Raw genomic sequence first — 18,718 nt, forward strand, 5'->3', positions numbered from 1 at the left:
GGAGACATACTCCTATCTATTGTGAGGCAGAGCTTCAGCTGGTGTAAACTGTCATAGCTGCATTGAAGTCAATGAATCTATGACATTTTATAACAGGGAAAGGCCCCAACTGGATCTTGGAAATACCTGGGTCCCTTTTCCTACAGGTTTCTAATCTCTTAAAGACCGGGAAAACAATGCAATAATTTCATGAAAGATCTCTCAAGAGTCATCAGTGGAGTTACAGCTGGTGTGGAAATCTCATCCTTTTGCTGAAGGATAATGGGGAAACATATATTCCCTTGATTGCTCTGATTTTTCCCTACTACTCTGATTTTCTAGCCTTTTTTTTTCTGCTCTTCCTCTCTCCTGCCTTCTTTCCTCCTTTTTATCCCCTCAGTTATCTTCACTCTCCTCATCTTCATTCCATTCCCTTGTTCTCTTTCCCCCATTTCCCCCTCTTTCAGCATTTTGATACATTTGTGCCAATATAGGAAAAATGCATGGAGTACAGAAAATATTAGACTTTGGGAGTTGGTTACACTCTCATTTGCTCTCTTTTGTTACTGTTTTTCATAAAATCTTTCAAAGTGCCTGAAAAAGGAGGTATGTTTCTATAGAGCACATGCTAAATAAATTCAGAAACACTGGAACTATATTTTTCAGGGAATAATCAAGGAAATAAGGTCAATTTCCACATTTAGGAAAATATTTTAAAGGTATTTAGTAGGGCTGTCAAGCAATTAAAAAAAGTAATCACGATTAATCGCACTGTTAATAACAGAATACCATTTATTTAAATATTTTTGATGTTTTCTACATTTTCAAATATATTGATTTCAATTACAACACAGAATACAAAGCATACAGTGCTCGCTTTATATTTTTGTTTACAAGTATTTGCACTGTAAAAAAGAAATAGTATTTTTCAATTCACCTAACACAAGTACTGTAGTGCAATCTCATTATTATAAAAGTTGAATTTACAAATGCAGAATTCTGTACAAAAAAGTACATTCAAAAATAAAAATGTAAAATTTTAAGAGACTGCAAGTCCACTCTGTCCTACTTCTTATTCAGCCAGTTGCTCAAACAAGTTTGTTTACGTTTGCAGGAGATAAAGCTGCCTGCTTCTTGTTTACAATGTCACCTGAAAGTGAGAACAGGCGTTCTCATGGCACAGTTGTAGTCGGCATCGCAAGATATTTATGCTTCACCCACCATTCCAGAATACATGCCTCCATTCTGATGACTGATTCTGCTCGATAACAATCCAAAGCAGAGCGGATCGATGCATGTTCATTTTCAACATCCGAGTCAGGTGCCACCAGCAGAAGGTTGGTTTTATTTTTTGGTGGTTCGGGTTCTGTAGTTTCCACATTGGAGTTTTGCTCTTTTAAGACTTCTGAAAGCATGCTCCACACCTCGTCCCGTTCAGATTTTGGAAGGCACTTCAGATTCTTAAACCTTATGTCTAGTGCTGTAGCTATCTTTAGAAATCTCACATTGGTACCTTCTTTGCGTTTTGTCAAATCTGCAGCAAAAAAGTGTTCTTAAAACAAACAACATGTGCTGGGTCATCATCCAAGACCGCTCTAACATGAAATATATGGCAGAATGCGGGTAAAACAGAGCAGGGAACATACAATTCTCCCCCAAGGAGTTCAGTCACAAATTTAATTAACACATTTTTTTAATGAGCATCATTAGCATGGAGGCACGTCCTCTGGAATAGTGGCCGAAGAATGAAGGGGCATACGAATGTTTAGCATGTAAATATCTTGTAATGCCAGCTAAAAAAGTGTCATGTGAATGCCTGTTCTCACTTTCTGGTGACATTGTAAATAAGAGGGCAGCATTATCTCCTGTAAATGTAAACCAACTTTTTTCTCTTAGCGATTGTCTGAACAAGAGGACTGAGTGGACTTGTAGATTCTGAAGTTTTACATTGTTTTGTTTGTGAGTGCAGTTATGTAACCAAGGGAAAAAAAAACAACCCTACATTTGTGAGTTGCACTTTCACGACAAAGAGATTGCACTATGGTACTTGTATGAGGTGAACTGAAAAATATTATTTTTATCATTTTTACAGTGCAAATATTTATCAAAAATATACATGGATTTCAATTACAACACAGAATACAATATATATGAAAATGCAGAAACATTTAAAATATATAATTTCAATTGGTATTCTATTGTTTAACAGCGTGATTAAAATCACAAAATTTTTTTAATCGTGATCAATTTTTTTTGAGTTAATCGTGCAAGTTAATTGAGATTAATCGACAGCCCTATTATTTTGGGAACTTAATTCCCACTGATTAAGTATCTGACTCAAACATGTCTTTAAAAATCTGGTCCTAGGTCACTAAAATGAATCCAATTCATTGAGGCTATCATTGTGGTGGCTCTTCTGTGGACAATATTAATTGGGGGTCCTCTGTACAGTTCCTGCTGAACAAGTGATGTATAATGAAAACTATGACATTTTTGGCACTCTCAGCACAGAGGCCAAAGACTAAATGGGTTATGGAGACTAAACTACCCTCAGAGGTAGTCCCTCAAAGTCAGAATTGAGGCACACAGATTGAAAAGAGTAGAAAATCTTGCTCTCCCATTTCCTATTCTGTACCAATTCCATTGATAGACAGAGGAGTTCGTTCTCCAGGAGTGTTAATCTGGCATTTCTTGCAAGCTCTGTATTGACCAAAGAATTAAGAATTTGCTGTCTAATGCATGTTCACAAGGAAGAAATTTTAAATAAAGAAAAGAGGTTCCACTTTCTCAGAGATCAGCAGTCATGGTATTCCAAAATAAATTAACCATAGTTCAAGAAAAAATGAATTGTTCCAGAAGCAGCTATACAAAGACCTCTAAACATAGTCCTTCACCTAGAAAACACTGCTGAATAAAGCACAAGCCCTGCACATATCAAGTCAAAGGACTACAAAGGAGAAAATTATAGTGTAAGAAATTAATAAACTTTGCCAGCAGTATCAGCAGCAGTTACACAGACCTTCCAGCCTGGTCTTGAAACCTCCCAGCCATTCAAAGATTGGAGCAGTTGCAAGGAATAAAATAAAGCAAAGAGCACAGCTCCCCTTCCTCTGGTAAAAGCAGAGTTAAAGAGCACCCTCTCCTTCCCTTGTTGTGGTGAGAGCTTCAGCCGCTGAGCAGTTGAATACAAATGTTTGTCAGCTAGATGCAAATAAAATGAACTTGAAAGAGACAAACCTGGTATGTTAAGGGTCACTGTACTACAGCTGGTAAATGTTCTGCTTATTATGCACTGAAATCACCATCTCTCTCTCTCTCACACACAGAAGTCATTAAAAAAAAAAAAAAGTCAGTGGAACACAAGAGGCCAGTATGCAGCTGTCACAAGATTACTGCTGGCTGGTGGGCAGCATGGTGCACATGACGACATCGTTGAGTACAAAAAAGTCTTCCATATTATCCTCTCCTCCTTCTCTGCTCAAATGCTCTTCTCACTACTGGTCACACAGTCGCTCATGGAGCATACTTATGGCAGAAAATATTATTCATTCTAAGAAGAACGGAAGAATTGCCTTGTGTTTAAAGCACTGAGCTGGAATTAAAGAAATTTGGGTTTGATTCCTTGCTCTACCACACACCTTGGGCAAGTTCCAATCTCTGTGCCTCAGGTCCCCATCTGTAACGTGGAAAAAAAATACTTCCTTTGCCTGTCTAATCTATTTAGATGATAATCTCTTTGGGCCAGAGACTGACTCTTACTATGTGTATTTACAGCACCTAGCACAGGGGTAGGCAACCTATGGTACGTGCCAAAGGCGGCACGTGAGCTGATTTTCAGTAGCACTCACACTGCCCGGGTCCTGGCCACCGGTCCAGGGGATCTGCATTTTAATTTAATTTTAAATGAAGCTTCTTAAACATTTTTTAAAACCTTATTTACTTTACATACAACAATAGTTTAGTTATATATTAGACTTACAGAAAGAGACCTTCTAAAAACATTAAAATGTATTACTGGCACGAGAAACCTTAAATTACAGTGAATAAATGAAGACTTGGCACACCACTTCTGAAAGGTTGCCGACCTCTGGCCTAGCACAATGAGACTCTTATCTCAAGTAAGGTTGGTAGGTGCCTCCTGTTGCACAGAAAATTAGCCTATTGGTAATTATAACATCGGTTGTGCTAAACACCTGCTCATAGTTCATAATGGATGGTGGAAGCTGCCCTGGCCTGATGTTCATCTCTAAAGACGATATAGGCACACCGATACCTGCGTCACAGATGGCCCTTGACAATTTCCCAAACAGCCAGCACAGACCAGTCCTAATCCCTAGTGACATTCAAATCCCAGTTCTCTACTCAAAACTGGCACTGCACTGGAACTTCAAAAAGCAGACCAGGCCACCTTCACTACAACTGTGGGGAATACAATATCCCACATTCCTGCAATGCTGAAAACTTTTGACCATTTTACTGAGCTCCTAATCACCACTACAAAGGATAACATCCCCCCAGGGACACAGGCCATTGTATGGACTGCAGAGAGCCAAGAGCTCCTGTACAAGGATGATAACTGTAGAGACCCAGAAATTGGACAAGCCCTCCTGGCATCACTGTTGGAAATGGTGGCTTGAATGTGTAGAAGGTCTAAACTTCACACGCTCAAGACAATGCACCTGGAACCTGCTAAGACATCTGGGGCCTACAAATCCTACACATGCCACTAGACCACACATGAAAGTTAATGGCATCATTGCTAAACATCTGTGGACATCAAAACAGCCAATGGAAAAATCAATATCACAGACAAGCCTGGCATCAACTCCAGCAGGTGACATCCACATGCACTCCATCATCCCCATGGTCTGGACCATTCACAAGTAAAGAGATTGATGCAACCACTGCAGTCACAAAACTGGGAAAAGAATGCATCGATCCCAAGTTCTCATATATTCTGGATCCACTGCCATGGAACTGTATGATGCAGCTTTTCACCAGCATCCTGAAAAAAATCCCTGTATGTAGAAGCTCATTGCACACCTAAGGCCTGGAAAACCTGCAGATGACCCTTCTAGTTATAGACATATCTCCCTCTTGAGCACGACCTATAAAATGATGGAGATTATGATTCCGAACCAACTCAGTCCTGCTGTAGAAACCAGTCACCCAAGGAGCAAGCTGGTTTCCAACTGCACTGAAGTTGCTCTGACCAGGTCCTGGCCTTCACTACAAACATCTAGGCCAGATTCCACTGAAAACTTACGACTGGTACTGCTTTCATTGATTGGTCAGTGACGTATGACCCAGTCTCAAAGGATGGACTGCTACTGAAACTGGCCAAAATTCTCCAATGCATGGGGATTCTCCAGCAGCTGAATCCCATGCTTAGCAGCCGAAGGATGTACATATACCTCAGAGATCAAACCAGCAAGCCACACACTTTGAGTAATGGGCTACCACAAGACTCTGTACTCACTCCCACACTTTTCAATGTCTGCACAAGAGATATGCCAGAAGCAACAGTGCAGAAGTTTGCGTATGCTGATGATTTGGCGCTCACATATGAGGCCCATAGTTTTAAAGAACTTGAAGTGACCCTTACATTTGACCTTAAGATCATGGTGGAGTGCTTGCAAAAATGGAAGTTGAGACCAAATTCAAGCAAATTGTTAGTCTCCTTTCCACCTTGACAACAGAATTGCACAAACACTCTAATTGTTACGTTTTGTAGTGCAACTGTGCAGTATGCCCAAAGTCAACATATCTCAGTGTCATTCTTGACTACACACTGACCACCTCAAGAAAAGTAGCATCCAAAGTGAAGACTTGCATCAACATTATCCAAAAGTTAGCAGGAACAAGCTGGGGATCAACTGCCCCACTACTACAAACATCAGCTTTTACTGGTGTACTCAGTTGCACAGTACTGTGCACTGATGTGGACAAGAAGCTGCTATACCCAACTTGTGGACAGGTATTTGAATTGGGCCACGTGAATCTTTACGGAAACTTTAAAATCAGCACCGCTACTGTGGCTTTCTGTATTAGCAAGCATTAAACCTCCAGCTATCCGTCAAGATATAGGCACAGCATAAGAACTTAAACATGCCAAAGACTACCCGAGCTGTCCATCTGGCAGCTTATGGACAACACATACCAACAATTCCAAAATTGCTGAAATACGACCACTTCATGTCTCTGGATCCGGCCAGGCAATGGCAAAGTGCCTGGAACTCATCCACAATTCCAAACAAGCACATTATTACTGACCCATCCAGCTGCCCTCTGGGTTTCAACCTGCCATGCAGACTCTGGAACACGCTGAACTGCATCCAAACAAAACCATGGAAGACCCAGCTATTGACGCACATATGGAAAATCAAAGACTCCCCTTTGTGCGACTGCGGTGAGAACACCCACACCATCGAACACATCATAATGCAGTGCCGCAAATATGGATTCAAAGGTGAAATGGATGGTATCCCCAGCACCACAGAGGAGACCTTGAAATAGCTTATGGACTTACAACTGCATCTCTAGAAGGTTGCTCTGCAGATGCCATATGCATGCGAGACAGATCAATGGTGGGCAACTTTGATAAAGCAAGTGAATTTATAAAGTACATATCCTTCTTGAGCTGTAGTACAATAGCATTGCAGGCTAGCATTTAACACAAGTATCTTGAAAATAACCTTTTGCCATCTGTGTGGCTGCAGGCTCTCCAGAATTGTTGATCTCTGAGGCACTAAAGTCCAAAGTCCAAGACCTCCAAACGGTTCCAAAAGGACTTTTCACCACATCCACTGACACTGTTGAACTGCTTCTCTTTCCCATGCTGTTGCTACCATCAAAAGACATCAGGAATACCCTCTTTGACTTACCTTTTGTAGGACAAGGAGGAGCTTTCATAGAAGACTTCAGTCCGACCTACCATGTAAGACTCGAGGCATTTACTTCTATCCTATTCCACTGACTCCCACTCCCTAATCCCTTCCAGCACCACTATGTTCACACACAGTGAGCCTCCATAACAGCACCATAGCCTGAGGATTCTCTTTCTGCAGTGTTGTGGCAGGGGGCCAGCGCACTTTCCTTCTCCCTGTAGCCCACCGCAGAACCAGCATCTCTTCTTTCCCTCAGACTCTGTCTTTCAATTTGGGCCTGTATCCCTCCCAGATAATTATTTTTAAAAGACAGCACTGCATGCAGAAATACAAGGATGTAAGCTTCCTTTGAATGAAGGGCCTGGCCCTAGAAACCTTTACTCATACAAGTAATCCTTTCTCAAGTAGTCTCACAGAAGTAAGTGGGGCTATTCACATGAGTAAAGACTACTTGTGTGCATACAATAAGGATTGAGCCTTTGAATGGGGGGGGATTATTTTACACACACACACACACACACACACACACACACACACACACACACACACACACACAAACGAGAGACTGGGGGCAGAATATTTATTTCAGTATATAACCTTTTCATAACTCATTCGATTTTAAGCAACAGACAAAATCAAGTGCCTTAACTTTCCAACAGATTGAACCTAATGTGTCTACAAACCAAAGAGGAGGAGTTGACCACAAGAACAGCTTTTGATAGTAAGTACAAAAGGTCACTGTATATATCAGAAGAAAATAAGGCAGGCTCTCCAAAACAGGTTCTGCTTTCTTGTTATCCCAGCAGCTAGTCTCAAGTTAAATACTGTAATCATGCCAGTCATTAGTTACTGCTCAGCCTCCTGTCTCCAGCCCGGAAATTAGTCTGCTAGGAGTTCAGATAGCTGAACAAGCAGTCACGTTTTATCATATAACGGAGTCTGGGAGGCCAATCTGAAGGAAAGCTACATGTGTTATATATTAGGGGGAAAATACCTAATTTAAGACCTTAATTTACAGAACAATAAAAACTATGCATTTGAAAATACAGTAATGTAAAAAGTAAACAAGACAAAGTCTTTTAAAACTCTAATGTGATTTACAAGGGAAGTTCATCTAAACTTTAACTATAACATTTTAGTTTAAAAATTAAGGACTGTTGCTAAAAAGCTTGTTTCAGAAGCAAACTACAGAGTTTTGTTTTGTTTATTTTACTGTGACCTATTATTAAGGTGCCTACTACCACCACCATAAATAAAAATCAGGTCTTTTTCATCATGTTGTAAAGCATAATCTTATTTAATTACTAAAGGAAAAAATGTAAATTGCAAATTGCCATTGAAAAGAACAGACACGCATTATATTTTACAGAGTTCTGTGTATGCTAGCTTACAGAAACGACATGAGATTAATGTTTCCCATAATTTTAAAAAGACCAAAATATACGTTGAGGATATTTTTTAATGAGCAATACTGTTGCTCATGACTTCATCCTTATTTATTTTACAGGAATAGATGATTCAATATTCATATTTCATGGAAAATCTTTTTGAAAGACAGCGAGCACATCTACCATTAACACAGGCTGAAATTCACCTTTTCCAGACTGTCCTCACGTACCACTTAAGTTCTCCAATACCCCCTAAATAATGGTTGCTCAGACTGAGCAGACCAACAGAGAGAGCTGAACGCCTCTTGCATGCTACAGAGGTGGGCTCATTGCCAATGCCAGATTTATCAGCCTGAAGGTGAGCATGGAGGGTGAGCTGAGTATGTGCTCACTGCATCTGTATACATCATGGTCAGAAACATCCATACAAGGGGGCACTAGGAGAATGAACTACTATCCCAGCCCATAGGCTAGAATATTGGCCACAGAGTGGTTGCACTTCTGTCATGTAATCTGCTCACTGAGTTGGGGGTTGGATTCTGTCCAACCCCACCAGTCCCTACTGTACCCAGGCTCTGGACAGGGTTTGGTGAATTTCATCCATAATGAGAAGACTTACAAATTCTAAATATCTTCCAAGTATTTTTAAAGCTGCGCCTGAAAACATTGTTCTCTCCCCCCCATACCCACCTTTCCTCAAGAAGTGTTTCTTCCCCCACCCCCCAGTTTAATTTTACTAATATAAAGTACATTAATCCATAAACATACATTGTTTAAAATAAACCTTGAGACCGGATACACAGTTGCTTTTTCAATCTTTAATTATTTCAGAAACGTCTACCAGGATTGCTTTAAACCACAGATCAAAAATATGCTACCACACGTATAAGGTATATTGCCTGTTCACATAAGGATATTGTATTTCTGAGTAAGCATGCATTTAGACTGAGCAATTAATATCAGATTAGGATCACACAGTCAGACCTTTGTGGATATTAAATGAGCAAAGGAAAGCATGTAATAGTATTATACTGGTTCTGCTTTCAGCATCAGGCTGGAAGAAAGTCTTCATGACTTCCAGAATATATAACAATATTGAAAAATTTTGCTCACAATTTCTTCCATTGATTTAAATGGAGTTGCTTTGTTCTTTCAGCAGTGTAACAGAATGCAGAATTTGGACAGAATTACTATGGTTGAAATTTTTAATTAAGCTAATTCTCTTGCTGGTCAGTTATATACTGCAGGCTAAACCTCGGGTGATAATATCATCCCGATCTGGCATGCCACTCTCTGTTCCTGTACACTCAGGCTAAGACTTTGAAAGCCACCTAAAAGATTTGGATGTCTAAATTTTATCCATCCAAATCCCTCAGGTGGCTTTGAAAATCTGAATCTAAAGTTTCTAATGAATTGTCAGAAAGCAGATTCTGGAACTGACATCTAAAACTCAACAAAAACTGTAAATACATAAGCTGGAGCATCTTCCTCTCATAGAACAATCTATACAAAAAAAACCAAAACCATCTTCACAGCCAGATTTTGCCCATTTACTCCATGAAGGGTCCCACGGAAGTTAATGGGACTATTTTCCGAGTAAGGATAGCAGAATCTGGCCCTCAGAAGGTCTTAGTCTGATCTCACACTGGTGAGAATCAGAAGCAATTCCTTTGAAGGCATTGGCATTCTACTGAAACCAGCATAAGAAAGATCAGAATCAAGCCTATTACGTTCAAGAGAAAAAACAAACAACAACACCCCTCCCCCCAAATGCAACAAAAACAATGTTTTATTATTCAGATAACAGCTTCATGTCCCTTGGGCATAACCTGAACCATTAGATTTGTATACGAGTTTTCTCCACTCTGAACTAAAGCTGAGATGCTCAGCTCCCTTAGGTGCCTTTGAAAATGCAATATAAATGAAGTGCACACATTTTACCCAATGAAGGGGATTTCCACATATTTGTATAAATATCAATATAATTCCCAACAGACTGCTGCTTCATATTACTTTCCACATTAATTAGTCTAAAGCAAAAATATACCAGAATTAGGTCTGGAGTTCACAGTCCCCATGGGATTTACTGGATAAGTAATGTATTACAATACCAAACACTAATCTAATAGTGGTAACTCTTAAAATCTGATATTCAGATTGACAGCAACGGGCAATTAGACACAAAGAGCCAAATTCATCACTTATGTCACTCTGCTGCTTGTGGCAAAGTATTATAACCTCTAGTAATTTGCCTTTCAGTGAGTATACAAAACAAGTCAGGAATAGCAGGAATCAGGGCTTGCTCTATATAACTCCCCTTGTGTCAGTTTCTTTTCCGCTAGGCTTCTACCCATTTAGCATGCAAGTTACACATGCAGTGTGTGTCAAATAAGTGTAAGATATATAAAAGTATAAAATACTGTGTTTTCTAATCACATTTGAACACTATATATATTGAAGCTGAAACAAATAATTCCCTGGAAGTTGTTCCTCCTTATACCAGGTCTGAATTTAACCCAGTATGAAACTCGAATTTAAGAAGTTTATTTTCCCCATCAATGCATGTACATCTCCCTTGCGCAAATGGAACTAAGCACTTGCCTCTACAGGAGAGCAAACTCCTAAATGTAGGTGTTTAAAACAACACAGGATGATCCAAGATTCTTGAGGCACAACGCCACTACTTTATAAAGGGCAATCCTATTGAGTATTTTAATGAGGGGGTAGGATAATGCATTCTAGCCATTAGTTTTTCACACCTCTGTTGCTCTCTTCTTCATTATGCTTTTTGATGAGAAAAGTTATTTGCAAACACACTGAAAATAAACTGGCCCAGAGAAAGACAAAGAACATTATTTTTGCCAAGCAAACCAGCATCGACTTAGATTAATGCTGACAGGTTAACATTAAATGATGTACAATTCTAGTGATTATTTTGAAAAGCAGTCTTCGAGAACGTTTTAAATTAGAAAGTATGTTGAGTGACATTTCACTTTTAGCTCAATTTAGTATTAGTGTTCTTTTTGTTTGCCTGACAAATCAGAAGTACTTGGCAGGGATATTTGACATTATTCATTTGAAGGCCTTGTGTTTTAAAAATAAAGAGAATACTCCTAGCTGATATCTGCAACGTAAACTGAAGTATAACATATTTTGAGAGGGAAATATATTGTAAACCTGTTAACTGATCGACTGATTCCTGTTATTCTAAATTTTTATATATGACACTATTGTCTTTCAAGATTAACATGACGATTATAGTTCAAATTCAACTAAAAACAATTTTGCTTATGTTTAGCACTAAATACTTTCAGCATTGTTTTGAATGACATGGCTAGGACTGACAGTTCTATCCTTGTAATAAATAAGCAGATGGCTTCTTCAGTAATAATAGTAAAATGATAAAATTACTAAATTAGGTCCTAATTCAGAAAAGCACCTAAAGATGTGCTTTCCTGGATAGATATGCTTTCTAGAATCATGGCCTTAGACAGTTATTATAATTTATCCATTTTTTCTTATTTTAAATGTTTCTTTAACTCTCATATCAGCATCAACAGCTCTATACATTTCCCTTAAACAATTACTGTATGGAAAACTGGGCCAAATTCTGCTCAGTAACAATTCTACGGTTCCAGTTCAATCAACAGATCTGACCCAGTGCACTCAGCGTAACGGACAGTAGGGTTTGGCTCACTGTCTATTGAATTTACATAAAAAATAATGAGAAATCTATAAGAACTCAGCTTTTCCTCAATCACAACCAAAGCATTGTAATTTTCCGCTTGCCAACTAGATATGCTACAGTCACAAAGGAAAGAAAAATATTTTGAACAAAAGGCTTATTATAAACTTGCTTGCAAATTTGTTTATTCCTTTCTCTCCCTATTTTTCTTACCTCTTTCGCACTGAGGGCCAGTAAATCCATACACGCATGCACAGCGGTTGGGTCCAATACAACGTCCTCCATTCTGACAACTATTTTCACAGACAGCTGTGTTTGAAAAAAGTTTAAATTCTGATGTAATATTAATAGTATATCTTTGTAATCTATTTAAAATAAATTAACAAATATACCTCATTGGCATTAGTAGAGAACAGCAGGTAGTCAAGGCTAAAAGACAGTTTTCAGTCATATCTGCTCAAAAACTTTTTAGACTAAAACTTTTCATACTTACTATAAAGCTAAGGAAGATGTTTTCTTCATTCAGAACTCAACTATTAGCTATACAAAGATCAAATTGGGTTTACCCATTAATCCCGAATAAGAATTTATAATTAGGATTAGTTTTGCAAGTTTTTTTAAAAAGTAAAATTCTTTAAAATATTGATCAAATCTGAAAAGTGCCATTGTAAAAATAGCATCATGGGGGTCCACGTTTATTAGAGATGGTAGGAAATCTTTGATGAAAATCAAATTTCAATGAAAACAAAATTATTTCTGATCTTTTTATAGTTTTCCGATGAGCTCTAATGTTAAAGTTCTTCCAATTTACAGTCCTCAATTTACAAGTAAAAATGATTTTCTAACTGCCCTACAAACTCAATCTGGACCTGAAATCCATGTTGGGTTCTTTTCTTCTTACATGTCGTCCCTAGTAATAAAGATTTTGCAGGCCAAATTCCACCCTCATTTGCACCTGTTTAAATGTGCTTAATTTTAAGCACATGCTAAAAAGCTGTGCTGAATGGTGATGGAATTAAGAAGCTGCTTAAAATTAACCACAGGCTTAAGTGTTTTGCTGAATAATGGGCCTGGCTATGCAGGCACAAATAATAGTAAGAATTTATTTCTGCCATAAAATTAGTAGACAACTTGAATACACATAAGAATCTCAGTTGTTCAATGAAAAGATGCCACTTTTACATATTTTGGTTTTAGAGTAGAACCATATTTTAATGCTTGGAACTCTGTCCTTAGTTCAACTCCTGGGCAGCATAGGAAGAGCATGGGAGGTGTGTGGGCAAAGATGGCTTAAAGTCGACTTTGGGTTTCCCTGCTTCTGAGCCTGATAAATAAAGTTTATTCTCAGGCAAGACTTAAAGCAGCCCGAAAGCTATTGTAAATTCCACTGGTTGCTAATGGTTCCCAGGAGCCCTTCTGGCAGTCGGGGATTGCTAGAGCATAAGTGTCTTCCTGAGCCATCCCGTTTTCCCAGCCACACTCCTGTACAGGCAACTGAGGGGAGGCAAAGAGGTGGAGTACAAATTGCTACTGTAGTTCCACAGCACTACAGGATCTCTTTACACAAGCCAAGGCCTCAAGTGGCTGGACCAACCAAAGCAGTTTTACTGCACCACAGAATCATGGTGTACCATTTGTTAGACACCAAGATAAAGTTAGAAAGGGAATCCTTCCCAATTAAGCTAATTGCATAACCTCTATATATTCATTCAGTATTCATATATTTAAAAAAAAAAGATTTTTCTGAAAAAAACTAAACTAGTTTCCCAAAAACTAAAACTATAATAATTATATTTCATCCTGGGATATGTCGGTTATCCCAGGCCTGTGGGGTCCCAACATCAGCAAGTTTGCTAGGATGTGGTGCTTATAATGGCAAAGGTATCAGAAACTCCAACTTTACCAGCGAGTATGCAGACAGACAGTGCAACCCCAAAAGTAGGCAGTGCTGGCCAGAAGCGGGCATGGCTAGGACACCTGGGAGATCCATTGATTCATCACATCTCCAGGCAGCCTCCACTAGCGAGTCACCTAAGGTGTCCTGATCAGAAATTAAAGCTATCTACTTTTGGTGTAGATCACTAGAATGGAATGCAGTAGAAATATCATGTGTCTTCTCTAGTAGTAAATCTACTGATGGGTTACAATTTGCACATGCACACCAGGTACAAATTTGTGTGAATCAAACAATGAATGTCCTATAAATCCATTTAATCCAATCAACGTCATATATATTCTTGAAACAATGAAGTATGAACTTCCTAGCAAAATGTGTGATATTGCTGGTATACAGCAATTCCCTCAGAGCAACCTTTCCTTTTTAAGCCCTCAAGAATTTTCACTGGGCCTCTAGGAAAGCAAGCATTTATAAACAGAATATGACTGTGAAAGAGAGAGTTCACCTGTCATACTGAAAAGATTATTAATTTTAGTGTCTTAAATAAATTCTGCTTAAATCAGGGCTCACTTATTTCCAAGGCTGTACAGCTTTGCGCAGAAATATCATGTGCTCTGAAAGAACAGATTTAAATACAGGACAGTTCCACTGTCTTTACAACATGCCCAAGCAACAGCAAAGAGAGATTTTGGTCTTAAAGTTTCTAGGCAGTCTTCCAACTCAGGTCCCCACAGCTTAGGACAGGTTATAAAGGCACTTGACTACCCTGTGCCAAAACAGCTCTTTGTTAAATCTTTTAAATTGGAAAAAATGCACATATAGAACACTTTGATTGACCACTACATCACAAAGGGAAACGCATAAAAATGTACTATTATCTAGAAGCGTGATAAAGCTTGTATTTCTTATCAAGGCCTAAACTGAATTACTTTTCACTCAAGGTGTCAGTCCCATGTATTAAATGAAGCAACTTCTATGTTGCTGTTATAGCATGTAGTGGATGAATTACAATATTTTGTGGAACAAGAAAGTTTTTTTAAAATCTCAAAACACAATGATGGTTTAAATTAAATATAATCATGTTATAATTTAAACATGACTTTCAATCCTACGTCTAGAGGCCAAATCCTCAAGCCCTAACTAAAGCACTGATCCTCCAGTGTGCTCTGTGCAATCCCAGGGGTCTGCCCATACACAGCTCTTTGTAGGATCAGTGCTTAAGGATCCAAGCTGACTCTCATTGACTGGCCTGAGTAAGACGCTCTAGGGTTTAAGCCCTAGGCTTTAAAGCAATAAAAAAAGCACTTTTTGTCACCAAGGATCCTTTAGAACTATCTAATTCTCATGGGAAAAGTACCCCAAAATCATCATCTTCATTAAAAATGTGAAAATTCATCCAACATATCACATGACACGTGCAAGGTTGCCCACGGAATGTTCCCCAGAGCTTTGCCCAGGCTTACAGTGGGGCTGTCACTATTTCTTTAGGATGCTCTTCCACTTATGTCTCCATCATAGATTTTTTTTCCTGCTATTCAAACTACTTTTTCTTTTTACTTCATTTGTTTACCCCTACTTGCATACCCACAGACCACCTTATACAATTCTCCTCTTTTATTGACAGTCTCACCTCTCAAATACTTGTAACCTGTTATCAGATTCTCTGCTAATTAGTAATCAGTGGGCCACACAAGACATTCAGTTCTTCTAATCTTTCCTCACAAATCAATCTCTCTTTAATCATTTTATTGTTTTCCAAATTAATGTAATTTTTGACATCTTTCTGTGGGAGGTGCAAAGGACTCAAGACAGGAGCGTAGCTGCAGCTCAACCTGGTCCACGTAGCGAAGGACTTCTGTATTACATCCTCAGACATGGATATTTCTGCATATGTAACCTTATGTATAGAATTGAATTATTTTGCTCTCCTATAAACTCCAAGTTACTCACATGAGCCAGGATTGTTAGGTTGATCCCTGCTTGTCAAATTTAAGCACGAAACAGAGAAGTTACTTACGTTGTCCACAGTAAGTTCCAATGTACCCCTTCTGGCACTGGCACTGGTCATCTGCACAAGTACCACCATTCATACATCTGATACTGCACTGTTGTACTACAATGGAACATATATATACAGATTAATTTTAATATTATAATGGGTTTCCAAAAGTGGTTAACAGCAGTGTCATTCAAAAGCACATATATGCATAGTACATACTTTAATGGAGATAGCCATTTAAAGAATGTATATATATGCCTACATTTGTGTGACAAATCATCAAGACATTTAAAACAAAATCTAGGGAAAATAACTTCTCCAATAATATATGGCACAACTTGCAACTCCTAAATATCTAGAAGGATTTTGCAACCAACTTTTCATGCAAAACTTCAGAATTAGAAAATTGTATTACAAGGTGTGGATGTACTCAAGGTATCTATGTGTGTTTAAATATGCCCACTTTTTGTCATATCATTCAGAGAGCAATGCCTATTGACAGAACTAAAGCAGTAAGTATAAATTACATATCTGTATATAGTTATGACTATGTATTTTATAAGGTATTTGTTCTATACATTAAAGTATTTTTGAAAAATGGATGCTTATTGTAGATCATTTTAAGAGATCTCTAAAAGCAATGCAAATATTGTAAGTCCTTACTAGATTTTGATCCACAGGTAGGCGATATTTGTCCACTAGAGCAAGTGCACATATTAGGACGGGAACAAAATCCATCACCACAACTATTTCTACAAATTGCTGGGGAAGAAAGCATTTAAGAAGACAGTGAATAACAATGTTTTCAGAATTAAGTTACAAAAGAAATGCTTGTTAATGAACTAAACTCATAACTTATTGTTTGAAAGAGAAGTAAGTCAGAAAACTTGCATGCCTTGAACCAAGCCAGAAAAATTGCTCAATTCAGAGATGCAGTTAAACAATGTTAGATATTCGCCAAAATAAAACTCAACAATAGTACAAAGAGTTGATTTTTGGTACATCATTTCTGTGATCAAATGCAAAGCAACACTCTGAAGATGGAAAGGACCAAAATATAACTCTCCAAAATTGGGGCGGGGGGGAGGAATACACTTTTTTTTTTCCTAATTAGAAACAATAGCCTCCAAAACAAGCAATGGAATAGAGTAAAAACTATAAGTTTTAAACAGAATGACCTAAAGACAATCAAAGTAGGAAACTGAGATTTGACTGCACTTCATGCTCACTAAATACAAAAACAATATATATTACAAATTCAGGTTATTGGATGGGTTTTGTTTGGGTCATGTATTTAAAAAAAATGTTAATTTTAAAATAATTTCAGACCTTGTTTTGGAGAATTACTTATTCTTTCCTGATTAAGGATGGATTTTAAAAGTCAAGCTGACCTTCTGAGGGAGGACAGCGTTCATATTTGGGGTCTATCAGATGTGGTATTATCTCTTTAAATAAACCTTCCTGTAAAGAATTAATGAAATCAGACAAACATGCAAACCCTTCCATATTGTCATTAGGATGGTAGTTTTATGAAATTCTCTGGAAAGTACGTAAATGTTATGTAATGGGCTGTGCTAATATTAACCATCTATTGCTATCTTCATGCATGCATATTTCCCCACTGACTCTAATGGATGTTCCACTCACAGAACAACTATAGAAGCATGAAAATGCTAAGGGCCCAATCCTGATCTCTGTCCTGATTAAGACCAAATAAATGTTGTGGGGGGGTTTGTACAAGGGACGGAATATGAGCCCCAGTACATTAGCGGAGCAACACCCTACACAAATACTATTGAAAAACAAGTTCTTGTAGGAGACACTACACATGTAGAGCCCACATGTGGATGAATTCAGCCCCCATGGTTCTTCGGAGATCCACATCTCCGAAGGCCTAACATCTCCACTAGTTTTGTGGGAGTGGGAAAGAAACAGAAACTCTGTTCTTCCAGATGGAAGAATGCAAAGGAAATTTTGAGTGTGCAAAATAGCTTTCCAAGGCCCTACCTGAGAAAGCCCAGACACAGGCAGCATCTGTCCCAGAATGTTATATCCTGAGTTGTGACTTAAAAAAAAAATGTTAATGAAATAAGAAATCTAACTTTCTTATCAAAGCAAAAATAAAGTAGATTGTTTTCTTGCTCCATTAGCCAAGTAAAAATGTTCTCTCTAGGAGACGTACCAACTTTCCCCTCAAAACAGAAGCTCCTTATCAATGTCAAGCTAGGCAGGATTTTTCACGTGTGCCCCCTGAAATTCTCCATTAAAGTCACACAACCCCTAGCTCACATTTTCAGCCCCTGGACACCTCTCTTCAGTTGGTTACCTGGTGCACCACAGAGGGACATCAAAAACATCCCACTTCCATCTATGAATATGTTGTCCCTGCACATCCTTACCCTCTGCTGACCTAAGCTTCAATGAATTTGATTCAGAAAAATGTTATGTACAGTATCTCCTCTGTAATTGGATGTATTCATTACAAAATGATGGAAATATTCAGAGACCTTCTAACCAAATAACCGGATTGCAGCAGTTTCTAAACTGATGAACACTTTTTGATAGAAGTTGCAATGCAGTGTGATGTCTCAGTGTAATACGTGCTGAAATTAACTCTTTTCAAGGAATACACAAGAAATTGTTAATATATCCTACCAAAAATTAAACTAATCCTCACGTATATTATAACTCCCATGTTAAAATCCACCTGACAGATTATCAGTTAAATAGGTTTCTCAAGAATTGGGATGGGTAAATTAAATAGTTCCACCTCATGAGACTCTTTTCCAAGATATCTAAGCAGAGAGAGCTCAGCTCCTAACCTGACATCATAGTAATATAACAGCAAAGCCAAATAAAAATAAAGCAGAAAGAAGACCTTGT

At 38.3% G+C, this 18,718-nt stretch overlaps 1 protein-coding gene across 1 annotated transcript in view; it reads right to left on the reverse strand.

The window, feature by feature from the left end:
* Positions 1-18,718, reverse strand: part of FBN2 (fibrillin 2) — a 247,169-nt gene that overhangs the window by 224,577 nt on the left and 3,874 nt on the right. Inside the window, exons 3-5 of the mRNA XM_038402837.2 lie at positions 16,499-16,597; positions 15,854-15,949; positions 12,153-12,248 (exon numbers count right to left, since the gene is read on the reverse strand). Of these exons, the coding sequence (XP_038258765.1) occupies positions 12,153-12,248; positions 15,854-15,949; positions 16,499-16,597 (291 nt within the window). The remainder of the gene's footprint in view (positions 1-12,152; positions 12,249-15,853; positions 15,950-16,498; positions 16,598-18,718) is intronic.

This window comes from Dermochelys coriacea, chromosome 5 (assembly GCF_009764565.3).
Source record: "Dermochelys coriacea isolate rDerCor1 chromosome 5, rDerCor1.pri.v4, whole genome shotgun sequence".
NCBI lineage: Eukaryota > Metazoa > Chordata > Testudines > Dermochelyidae > Dermochelys > Dermochelys coriacea.